The following is a 12790-nucleotide window of genomic DNA, read 5'->3' as shown; positions in this document are numbered from 1 at the left end:
AGAAGAAAGAAGAGGGCATAATTTGAAAAGTGTAGATCTAGAGTTATAGACAATTGTGAGCAACATAGGTACTGAGGACCAAACATATGTCCCCTGGAAGATCAGTGTGTGCTTTTAACCTCTGAGCCATCTCTTCAGCCGCTGGAGCCGCATTCTGCAAGAGCATCTTCCATCACATCTTCTAGACCATTCTGTCTGTGTTGTCTCAGAGGTGTTCAGCTGCTTTCAGATCCTTCCTTTATTTGACATAGTTGAATTCTGAAGTAGTTCCATTCAGACTTTTGGCTTTGAAATTTGTTTAAACTGCAAAATGGAGACACTGATGTTATTCTTGATTTACAAAAGAAAAATGGAAGCACGAATCTTGTAAAGGTCAGGGCAATAATTAACTCTGAATTTCACTGGGCATGATCCCCTTCTTCTGACTGGAGCCTTGTAGAGAAAAATGTTTTGAAAAGTGGAGCTTTTGTGGCCACAGGAGTATTCAGAGCTGCTGCTGGTCCTTTCTCTGTGCTTTCTTGCCTCTGCCTGGCAGTGACGCTGAGTGGAGTACTTTACCCTCAGCTCTGTGGCTTCCATGCCATTGGTGAATCTAAGTAAAATGATCTCTTAGGTGGCTTCTAATTCTCAAAAACAAAATATTTATGGCTGATTTAAAAAGCAGCCATTCAGCCATGAGTAAATCGGTACCCTTTGAGGTGCCGAGCCAATGAGTGGCTTGGTGAGCAAAGGACAGGGTTTCTTAGTTATTCTTTGAGTCCTAAGCAGGTGGTGAGCATGAGAGGCAGGGACTTTGATGGTGAAGAGCGGTTATAAAGCCCCGAAACTGTCATAAAGAATTCTGTACCCTGTAAAAGCAAAGGCAGATGTTCACATAAAGTTTTTGCTGCTTGTGTTTTTGTGGGGGGACTTTTTGGGTCTGAAGTTTATTAGCAAGGCATGGCAGCATCTGCTCACTGATGGTGTCATACAAAGGCAGCCTTACAGACCGTTTATGGGGTTAGAATTATTTTTGTTAATGATTTTCATGGGAGTAGATGAAATGCAATGTGCACCAGCTGTAAGTGTGTTTATCATGCAGCTGCTCAGCTGCCTTACAGAGAAGACCGCACGCACACACACACACACACCATAGATGTATGTCTTGATTATCAAAGAGCATATAAGCTGGAGTAACTGCAGAAAACAGGAAGATAAAATGGAACCTCGGTGGGGAATTCTAGAGAAGGGATACAGATGATGTGGACAGTAAAATGGAAAGGGAGGCCTTTAGTTGGGAAAAAGGGAGGATAAATAACACTAAGGATGCTTAGAAAAGGCATAGGAAATATTGTTTTATGTTTATTTAAAATTTCATGTAATACATCTAAATGTGTGTGTACTCTACACATCTTGCTACGTGTGTGTTGGGGGAGGGGGTTAAAGGAAGTCGTGATACTTCAGGAGATAAATCTTTCCCCAAAAGACATAGACTATCTGGCAGAAACCCAATTTCCAGCCAAGGGAAACCTTCTTTCAATCTTTCAAGTTGTTGGTTGGGGGATGCCAAGAGACTCCCCAAACAATATGTTATTGCTGTTGCTCTTGGTTGCCTCCCTAAAGCTGAAGGTAAGTCCCTATTGTGGATGACACCACGTACTTAGAAGGGTGTTCCAGAGGATTTGAGCTGAGGTAATCTAGAAGCCCCTTCCCCAAAGACTATCTCTCATGGTACCAGAAGGTGGCATGCAAGCTTTCAAGGGAGGGGGTAATCATTATCTCCTTCCCAAATGGACCACAGAAATCACCAGCAGGCCAGACATCCATAAAGGCGCAGTAGCGGCTCTTACTGTTGTAAGTTCGTCTCTTTGCAGCAGGTGTAGTCCATTACAAAACAATCCACAGCTGGTCAGAATGTGAACAACTGATGGTGACATGCCTGGCCCCAAAATCTACAACACAGTCCCCACAGCTAAGACCTGGGAAATACTGAGGATAAAACGTTCGTTTTTAATACAAGAACTTCACTAAATCCTATAGTTTTGCTAGGATGTGGTGTCTTGTAAGCGTGGTTAGCAATTTTTTTGGTGATAACATAGTTTGCACAATAAGAAATGGGAGCGTCACCCCGAAGCACAAGTCCATGAGTAAGTTTTCTGGCTTCCACTCTTGCTCTTCTTCTCTTACTTCTCTTTCTCCCTCTGGCCATCATTGCCATATTGAAGAGTGCTGATGCTGAGGAAGCCAAGGCAAACTCCTTACCCTAATGGGAACTGAGGTTCCTTGGAATGGACTAAGACAAACTAGATATGAATTCCACCACGTGTTGGTGTTGAGTATTTGTCTAGGAATCTGCTTCTGCCCAGTATTGTCCAGAACTAACAGTAAGGCCATGGAATTTGGGGTTTAAATGGGTCTAAGTATCCCTTCAATCCACTTGGTTGGAGTTATACAACTGTTTGGCAAGTGTTTCCCGGACTCCTCTCCAGCTTTGATCTTTAGCAATTAGGATTGGACAGGCACGACAGCTGCTGTTAGTTAACAGCTGCATTCAGCTTGAGGTTTTGAGGTGGCGGGTGCATGCCAGAGGATTATGGCATGATTGTAGTGTTCATAAATAATCACTGTCTGGTTCCACTCCTCCAAGGGAGAGCTGGATGCCCTTCATCTATAGCCTCATAGCACCCTCCTATTAATCTTGCCTCTTAGTTCTCCTTGTTTTTATCCTTTTATTCTTGCCTTGATATTCAACCTAGCCCAGGGCTGAAGAAAAAAAAATGGTGAGAGCACATTGCATATACTGTAGGTAGATTAGTAGATCAATGGCCATGTAGTCTTAGGAAAAAAAATAGGGGACATCTGGCTTCTACACTTCAGTGGAAATACTTGCGGGGCAATAAATTCTGAAGGTATAGTTTCTTCACGAACATAAACTCTGAGTGTTAACTTTTCTGATTACTCTGCTAACTGTTAAATACAAGGAAACAAGATTGGAAATACTGTAAAAACTATACTAATAGGTGTTTTACTGCAATGCTGAAATGACAATTTTCCTTTGGATCTTTGTCCTTAGCACCCAATGTGATTTTTTTTTTCCTGTCTCTCAATGATCACATTCTTTAGTTGCTAGGACATTAGGTGAATCACACAATGCTGAACCAAACAAAGATAGAGTCAAGTTGCCAAACTCCTCTCTACTTTTGATTGGTGGGTTACAGAAATTAACCATTCCCTCAGTTTGGACTTGACAAACCACAGAAAAACACCTTGTGTATGCCAAATGACATTTAATATGAAAAGCTTCAGATACCTTGAAGATTAGACACTGCTGATTCTCACATCATTCCTGCTGAGGGAGAAAACAGAATGTCCCCTCTTGAGCATCTTGCAAAGAGGATATAACTTAAAAGACAATGTTAGCACCAAAGCATGAACCCAATAAAGGGGCTTCAGAATGACTGTGCATGAAGAAAGAATATCTGACCTTCAGAGATCATGAATATGATTTTGAAGAAATTGACCGAGATTGAGGCCTGGGAAAATACCATGGCAAAACCTTGACACTTCCATAAGTTGGAAAGCTACTTGGCATTCTTTGTTTCGTTACCTCGTGGCTTAGGTTTTCTTTTAATATATTATCTTTCCACCCTTCCATCAAGCTTAATTCTACATACTTTTTTTCCTCCTAGTTCCTTCTTTCTGGGGATTGGTGAACTCAGCTTGGAATCTTTGCTCTGTGGGGAAGCGGCAGTCACCAGTCAACATAGAGACCAGTCACATGATCTTCGACCCCTTTCTGACACCTCTGCGAATCAACACTGGGGGCAGAAAGGTAAACCGCCATGTTGCTTCCGTGATGATGGGTGATGCTCATTGTCAAAGCTGGTCTTCTGGATCTTAGACTCTGTGATATATGACACCTAACAATAATCACACACCTCAAAACTACGCCTGACAAATATAGCTATCTCCAAATAATGCTGTTCCTCCTTCATAAAATCTGTAAATTTTCCTTCATAAAGTGCATCTCTCAACTGTAGGACTTGAAAGGACCAGAATCTTGGCACAAGGCACCCTAAGGCCAAGTTTTCAGCACAAAGAAAATATATTGGCCCCAGAGGGACAAAAGGCAGGAAATAAGAGACAAAGACAAGAGGTAGAATAAGAGGGAGAAGGGAAAAGGAGCAAGGGAGAAGGGGAAGGGATATTTGTCCCTGGGGGACAAAGGACCACCTTTGGATAGAGAAGAGATAGACTTGGCCCACAGGCAAATGGCAGTTTATTAAAAAAAAATGTGTAGGGAACACTAAATTAGAATGAGACATTTAATTTTAATTGGGGGTGTTAATTAGGTGAGCTGTAAGGGGGCTTTTGATTGCAGGACTTCAATATTTTGATAGCTGGACCTTAGAGGTTACCCTGGCCAGAGGGGGAGTCTAATAAGGAAATAGACCTTGGTGGCTAGCTTTAGGAATACAAGATAGGTTTAGCTAGGCAGAGGGAATGGGGAGAAGGGCAAGGCCTGCCAGAGCCATGTTTGCCATGCTCGGGTCTAAGAGGACATTGCTTGAGGTAGCATCCCTTGGTACCCCATGAAGGTCAGAACACAGTTGACTCCCCTGCCTTCCATGTTGGAAAACCTTTCCTCTGAGACTCTTCTTTTGTCTTCACTTAACTGCACCGAAGTAGAAGGAATTTATTTTAACAAAGGTAAAATCAGACGTTTATCATCGTGGGAGGGAAAACAAACAACAATCACCTTAGATGATTTATAAGAAAATCAATAATTAATCTTCCTAGGGGTATCTCGCTGGCTAAGAATCCTCTGTTCTGCCTGGAAATGCTGAGCTGTGCTTTGTGATTCTTATACCAGAATCAGTCCTGCCCTCTCCTCCTGCCAGGAGCACCTCCTTAATTTGTGAAGGGCATGGTGCCTTTGGGGGCTGCTCATTGCTAGACTCTGGGATTTCTCTTGCTGACGTGTTTCTATTTCACTACCTTTTGCTGTTGGCTAGGATTTTAGAATTGGGGGAAATGTACACACATAGAGAATTGTATTTGAAGGTGACATCATTGTTGTGAATTCAAGAGAAATGAAAAACCACTTGAGTGCAAAAAACGCTAGGGCTGAAATTACAGACCTTTGTTATTCCTGGTGGATCCTTCTCCAGATCTGGACTGTCCAGGCTCTGCTCCTCTTCCTCTTCTGCAATCGTCTACCCATCTGCACCAATATATTTGTATGTTATTTGTTTTTTTACCTTTTCTGATATATTGGAACACATTTTCTACCATGTCACTTTGATACACACACACACACACACACACGATGACTCATCAAAAACTTGATAGTGTCTTTGACTCTGGTCACAAGCCAGCTTTTAAGAAGTGTTGCATGGGGGCTGGAGAGATGGCCTAGTGGGGCATGAATGCTTACAGGACTTATAACCCCAGTGCATGGGGGATGAGGCCAGGCAGTTCACAGCCAGTTTAACCAAAACAGCCAACTCATGCTTCAGTGAGAGACCTAGTCTCAAAAGATAGAGTGGAATGTAAAAGGCCTCTGGCCTCTACTTTCACAAATGCAGGCAAGCACATCTGTGCACACAGATGGATGCACACATACACACACACAGCACACAAACTCACTTATGTCACACATATGCACATATATACACGTAATGTTTTTAAGTAAAAAGAAATTGCCTTTGCCTGTGAGATTAGGGCTGTTTAGCTGTGCAGTATTTGGATGCTCTTTTAAAATTTTTTGAGAATCATTTTTCATATATAGAAAGCTCCTATATAGGTTATTTGGTTGCGCTGATTCTATAGAAAAAAGAAAAGCATTCTAATTGTTCCCTTGGTAGTTTTATTTTTCTAAACTCTAAAAGAAACTTGATATAGCTCATATGTATACATATACATATACATATACATATACGTATATGTATATGTATATATGCATTTACTCTAATTCAAATACTATTTTTTAAAAGGTAGGGAAATGTTACAGAATATATTGAAAGGGTTTTTAGGTAACATATGTGAATTCTCACTCAGAAGGCAAACGGGACAGACAATGGAAGAAGGAGAAAACAGGAAACATGACAGGAGCCTACCACAGAGGGCCTCTGAAAGACTCTACCCAGCATTATATAAAAGCGGATAAGGAGACTCATAAACAAACTTTGGGAAGCATGCAGGGAATCATATGAAAGAAGGGAGAGTTAGTAAGACCTGGAGAGGACAGGAGTTCCACAAGCATAGTAACAGAACCAAAATATCTTGGCACAGGGGTCTTTTCTGAAACTGATACTCCAACCAAGGACCATTCATCGATATAACCTAGAACCCCTGCTCAGATATAGCCCATGGCAGCTCAGTCTCCAAGTGGGTACCCTAGTAAGGGGAACAGGGACTGTCTCTGACATGAACTCAGTGGCTAGCTCTTTGCCTCCTGTGGATAGGGGAGCAGCCTTGCCAAGCCACAGAAGAGGATAATGCAGCCAGTTCGGATGAGACTGGATAAGCTAGGGTCAGATGGAAGGGGAGAAGGACCTCCCCTATCCATGGACTTGGAGAAGGGCATAGGAGGAGATGAAGGAGGGAGAGTAGGATGGGGAGGGGGGGCTACAGCTGGGATAAAAAAAAAAGTATGCATTGGGAATAGATTGAGAAAAACAACAAATTGGCACAGAATCAACTTACTGTCCACCTTTTGTTGGGTCATCTTAGAAGAAAGTATTGATATGAAATAAAAAAGGGGCCATTTCCTTAAAATGTATTGGGAAGGAAGAAATCTATGTCTGGGAAACAGGCTCATGTTAGGGGTCTCTCCAATATTAGGATGTTTTTGTTGATCTGGGCCTTTTGTTTGTTTCTCTGAGATTTGTTTTGTTTTGTTTTGTTTTCTCTTTTTCAGTTTGGTACATTGTACCTGTTCCAAATCAATTTGCAGAGGCATCAGAGTTTGTGATTTTGGAAACATTTGCTTTGACAATGAAAATATTTATAGCTGGCATGATTTGTGTTGTCAAGGGTTTGACGAGCTCAGAACTGGCTGGTGGTGCCCTTTATATTTATGTAAGGCAGAAAATAAAATACAGACGGTGGCAGGAGATGAAATGCCTGAACTTGACAGACAATAGCTAAGTCATGTTGTAAGCTTTAGAAAGCTGGTGTTTAATGACTTGTTTTGGAAGTAAGGATTCAAAACCTTGCTCTGATTCTAGAATTTTGCTTTAAAGAAATAAAATGCCCAATTCAAAAGGTTTCAAAATCACCCTGTTATATGGGATGTTTTGTAGAATTGGGGACAAGGTGCCATATTTTGAAGACTGAGATCAGTCGAATGTCAGTAGGTTAAATGTATGCCAGTAAATGTGTTTCCTGTCACATTTTTATCTGTGAGCATTATTTCTTCTGACATTTAAACGTGTCGTTTTGCACAAAACCATGAAGCAGCTCTGCCAAAGGCCCAACTTGTCTTTTTGTGTTTATTTTCGCATTATCTGCTCTGATACAGAGCTTGGATGATGGGATGTAAGGATTTTTATTAGGATAGGCAAGAGCTGAAACCAGCCTTAAGATAAGAGCACCCAGGCATGAAAACGATTAGAAGAGGCTCAAGATGTTCTGTAACATCAATGTAATAGCTATTTTACCTACATGTGTTAATACTTGAGTGTAGATGTACATGTGTGTACAGGAAGGAGTTCATGTGCTTGTTCAGGGCACAGGACAATCTCAGGTGCTATCTCCCTGGAGATGCCCTCTTTGTTTTATAAGGCAGGCCCTCTCACTGGTCTGGAGCTGGCCACAGAAGGCTGGCTGACTGGCCAGCAGCCTTGGGATTACAAGCATACATGTATCTTTCAATTTGCCTCTTCATAACTGATACGTAATATTTTTAAAGATGAAACCAAAGTAACTGCTGTTTGTCTACGGGTAGAAGAAATACCAAGTTCCAGTGGCTGGTTCAAAACCCAGAGTCACACTAATGGCTCTGGCTTAACTGAGTGGATCACAAGCAAAACATAAAAATATGAGATTGAGACAGGGGCCTATAAGGAGGACGGGATACTGATGAGGGTGAGAGTCGTCACCGGAATACATTATATATGTGTATGAAATTGTCAATGGGAAAAAAAATAATGAATTATTTTAACATGAGCCCCTTAAACTAGTTTTGAATTAATGAATTCATACTAGAGAAACTTACTAAACCAACTCAAGATTTTAAAAAGTGACTGACAGATTTTTTAAGACATCAAATCGACTTGGAAGAATGTGGGCAGCTCCTGAGCCAATTGGAAGCTGGAAGATGTGGAATCTCGGCATGAGACATAGTAGTGGAAAGAGCTGACCACGGCTTAGTGACAAGGCCTGAGATGCAGCAAACAAAAGAAAGGAGAGAGACTATTTGCAGCCCATGACTCATCTCAGTCATCTCAGAGAAGCGGGCTTTAAGTGGAGGCGATGAACACAGTGGTCAGGTCAAGGCCCTGGGTACCTACCTTCTGTTATAACCAACTTCCTTTTAACTGTTTATTACCTACAATTTGTATGGGTTGAGTCATCATAGACATGAAACATGCTGACAGATCCTTTTGAATCACCAGTGGTCCCAAAATGATGAGGAGAGGGAGGGTTTACCAAAACCACAGAACAAAGAGAGAGAGAGAGAGAGAGAGAGAGAGAGAGAGAGAGAGAGAGAGACTCAGGGAGGCAGAGAAGGAGGGAGGGAAGAGAGAAAAAGAGGGAGGAAGGAAGGGAATGATGAAAGGAGAGAGCATGCCCACTATGGAGAGGAACACCTGACCTTCAGTGAGGGAAGCAAACAGCTTTGTTGTCCTGGTGTGAATTCTAAACATTCCCACAAGCTCATGTTCTGAACTCTTGTTTCCCAGCTATTGGTGATATCTTGGGAAATGGTGAAAACCTTTGGACTCGGGGTCTTAACGGATGGAAATAGATCACAAGGTTTCGCAGCCCTTGTTTCCTACCATGACCTTTGCCTCTTAGTCCACCACAAGAACAACCTCTGTCACATGCTTCTGTTAGCATGAGCTGAGTTGGTGTGCCATGTTTTCACCATGCTGAGGAGCTGAAAACTATCCACAACCATGCTCCAAAATGAATCTTTCCTCCCTTAAATTGTGTAAGGACAGTGGTTACTGTAATGCAAAATTACTAAGACATCAATGCAACCCGCAGAGATAGAACTGGAGAGAAAAGATCCTTACCAATCTCCCCACCTTCCTGTAAGACCTGGGGTCTCACAGCTCAGGAGTTCAATCACGCCCTTCCCAGAAACTCCCCCAGACCAAGACTCATTGCAAAAGCAAGAGGTTTATTAACCATTGTACAACGGGGTCACCCCTGCCGGTCAGCAAAGAGTGGCACCGGGAGACAAAGGCCTTTAGGTTTTTAAAAGAAAAATTGCGGGGAGATTTGAAGTTCTAGTTTTGAAGTTCTAGTTTTGGCAATTTAGGATTGGATGAGGAAGTTATAAAGTAAGATAATTGGTTAGTCTTAGGTGCTCAAGCTTGGCCAGTCCTGCCAAGTGTGGGTGCAGCTGCAATTGAAGGTGGGGGTGGTTAGCTCATCCTTGAAGATTAGGGCTGCGGGCTCTTGGCTAGAGGTCAAAAGCTACTCAGAAGAAGTCTAGGTTTGTTGCTAAGAAACACTATCTCAAGGACAAGGGTCTGGTCGTTCTTTTGCTGAGTGAAGGTCATTGCTTGCTTGCCCTTTTTTATATCTGTCCTCACAGATAGGGTCACATTCCTTCACTCTCTGGAAAGGTACTAAGAGGCTTTAGCTTAACCTGGACCTAAAACTCAAAACTATAGGCTTTAGAAGACATATAGGTTACAAAGTTAGCCTAACTCATTTCCTCTTAGGGCAGACCCCATTGGGAAGAAAGCCAAGGGAGATTGTTGATTCGGTGTATATAAGGCAGCTTCCAAGCTGTAGAATAAGGTAAAGGAACAAATGAAACACAAGTGGTGCAAAGACATCATCTGTGTAATCCTCTCTGCATTTCTTGTGAAAGCGACAGAAGGAAATACAATCCACAACCACCCATAAGATGAACAGTAGGACCTGGGGGAGTGGCTTGGGTTGTAAAAAGCACTGTACAAGCATAAGGACCTGAGTCTGACTCCACAACAGCCATATCAAAAGCCAGGTATGTCTGCAAAGGTCTGGAACCCCGGCATTGTGGGGTAGAGTGGAGATAAATGGACTCTGGAAGCAAACTCAGCTGAAACACTGAGTTTCTAACCTGGTGAGAGGCTGGCCAAAGCAAAAGATGGAAGTTCCTGATCCTGTCTTCTGGTCTCCACATGTGTGAATGTGTGTGTGTGTGTGTGTGTGTGTGTGTGTACTGATGAAAGTGGGCCTTTGAGGATTATCTAACCCTTATTTACACACACATACACCTATGTCTGTGAGAGAGACAAAACTTTTCTTGAGGAGATGAGGAGACACAACACACACACCTATTCACCCCAGATAGGGATTGCACAACGGACCGAAGTATGGTTACCACCAAAGTTCAAGTTGGTGAACCAACGAGGTTTATTGGGGTGACTTATAGGAGCAGAAATGACTCAAAGACAGCTGCATTACCAAAACCCGGGGGTCAGGTCACAAAGCTGGGACCCTGGAGCACACTGCACAGCCTGCAGGCATCTCGGCAAGCTGGAGAGTGTTCTCTCCAGGTTCTTCTAGACTTCTTCCAGGCGGCTCAGCTGGTTTCCGCTTCTTCCAGGAAGGTTGGCTGGTCTGAGAGCCTCCATTGCAGCTTGCCTCTGCAACTCTGAGGGAGACTCTCGGCTTTTGTTGCTTACTCTGGCAGAGAGAAGCCTTGTGAACCTGCTCAGTTTCAGGTACTTCCTGAAACTTTTGAATTGTTTGCCTTCCTGCTTAAGGAGCTTCCCTGTGGGTTGGAACCTTTCAGTCTCTGTGCTGCAGCTGCTTTTCTTTTGAAGACCCACCAGTGCGCACTTTCTGTGTCTCTCACAAGAAAGGCTATGAGGCTGTAGAACTTTGTACAAAATTTTCTCACTGAATTTTCTCACTCAAGCTCTCAGTGCTTAAGCAAAAAAATTTACCCTCCACTTGACATGACTCCAATCTTTCTTTCCTAACTTCTTAATATCCAGTCCCTGCAACTTCAGTGCCACCTCCCCCATGAAACTCCCTTGATCTCTGTCTGATGAAATTCTTCATTTTGTTTAAGTACTTCACTAATATTGCCTTTAGGACTTGCTTTCTTGTCTATAGTACATTCGTCCTTGGATTAGGAGCTTCTTGGGAAAAATAGGCTAACATATTTTCATTTTAGATCCTGGTGATTGATTGGTGTAAGATTATTGCTTATTAACAATGAAAAGGTTTATGTGAAATTATTCAAGAGTTGCTATGATTCAAAGTGGGGAAAATTTTGGATGTCTTTATGATGAATGGAGACAGTGTCATCAACAGAATCTGTCATGAAAACTAAACTTCATATAATGCAGTTGTCATGAATATTGAATACATTAAAAACATATGATCTCTGAGTTCCATTTTTAGGTAAAACATCCATCACTCCCCCATTTTTAAATTTCCCCATGAAGGTCATAGCCTGTTGAGCTGGGCACAATTAATTGTTGGTATCCATGGCATGTATGTATATCTGTCTCCTGAAACCTTTTTGTGTAAGCTATTTCCAGTCTTCTAAGAATTTTAATACACATTTTGAAGAATTCATATATTTTTATAATTTTTTTAAATGGATATATATCTGGAGAGAAAATACAGATGTACGTGAGTTGTATGGCAGTAACTTATTTTTAAAACTATTTAAGATAATAGTGAAACATACTAAAAGAGCTGTGAACCTCTTAATTAGTAAGTCAGTCATTTGGGCATTAATTCTAAAGGGGGCTAAGAAATTGTGTTAGATGTACCAAGGTTTACAGAGATATTGGGACAAGAGCTAGCATTAAAAAGGTGAATAAGATGAAATAAAGCCTTCAGAAAGGCTTTTAAATTTCAGATGCTCTGACCCCATGTGTATAAAATTAAAAGAAAGCATAAAGGCAGATCCAGGTTTCCATCTGAATATGTTGTTGTGGTGCTGGTTTTTATTCACTGGTGGTGAACGCCCACAGGTAACAGTTCTCTCCTGTTTAAAACTCGTTGAACTTCTTTGAAACACTACAAGCCTTTTATGCTGAAACTCTGGTATGGAAATGATATGTATATGGTTGTATGTGTATATATGATATCCAGGAGGTCTTTAGTACCTGCCCTGTTGAGGAGGTACTTTCACTTCTTACTCATTTGTATTTTGTAGGTTTGACATATTGATAATGCCATTTCCCTGGAGAAATCAGTAACGGGGGGGGGAGGGTGCTACATATTGAAATCTAACTTTAAACAACAAGGAAAAAAAGTGAGTGATGCAGAGAAGACAGTGTGAGAGTATGATCCTAGAAGGCATGATAGTCCAGGCATCAGAAAATACTATGCTTTTAGTCAGACGTGGATATGAAAACTTCAAAGGGCAGAATTTTAAAACTTCAACCTAAAATGGAGACGGGATCTCATTGCTCCATAGAAGATGACACCAGAGGGTTGGGAGGCTCTTAAAAAGAAATTATAGTAATACAACTGCAAATGGTGGTAGCACACAAAAGAACTGGTGGGAGGGAAGGTGTGGAAGTGGCCGCCTGGGGAGTGTTGAAAGAAATAAAGTTTCTGAATGACACATAAGAGATGTGAGAGGAGGGCTTAGAGCCAAGGAGGAGGAGAAAGGGAG

At 41.9% G+C, this 12790-nt stretch overlaps 1 protein-coding gene across 1 annotated transcript in view; it reads left to right on the top strand.

The window, feature by feature from the left end:
* Ca10 (carbonic anhydrase 10) overlaps positions 1 to 12790 on the top strand; it is a 505400-nt gene that overhangs the window by 208086 nt on the left and 284524 nt on the right. Inside the window, exon 3 of the mRNA XM_060386982.1 lies at positions 3669 to 3811. Within this exon, the coding sequence (XP_060242965.1) occupies positions 3669 to 3811 (143 nt within the window). The remainder of the gene's footprint in view (positions 1 to 3668; positions 3812 to 12790) is intronic.

The sequence above is a fragment of the Meriones unguiculatus genome, chromosome 7 (assembly GCF_030254825.1).
Source record: "Meriones unguiculatus strain TT.TT164.6M chromosome 7, Bangor_MerUng_6.1, whole genome shotgun sequence".
Taxonomy (NCBI): Eukaryota; Metazoa; Chordata; class Mammalia; order Rodentia; family Muridae; genus Meriones; species Meriones unguiculatus.
Note: the sequence above shows the minus strand (reverse complement) of the source record. Positions and strands in the feature narration are given on the sequence as shown.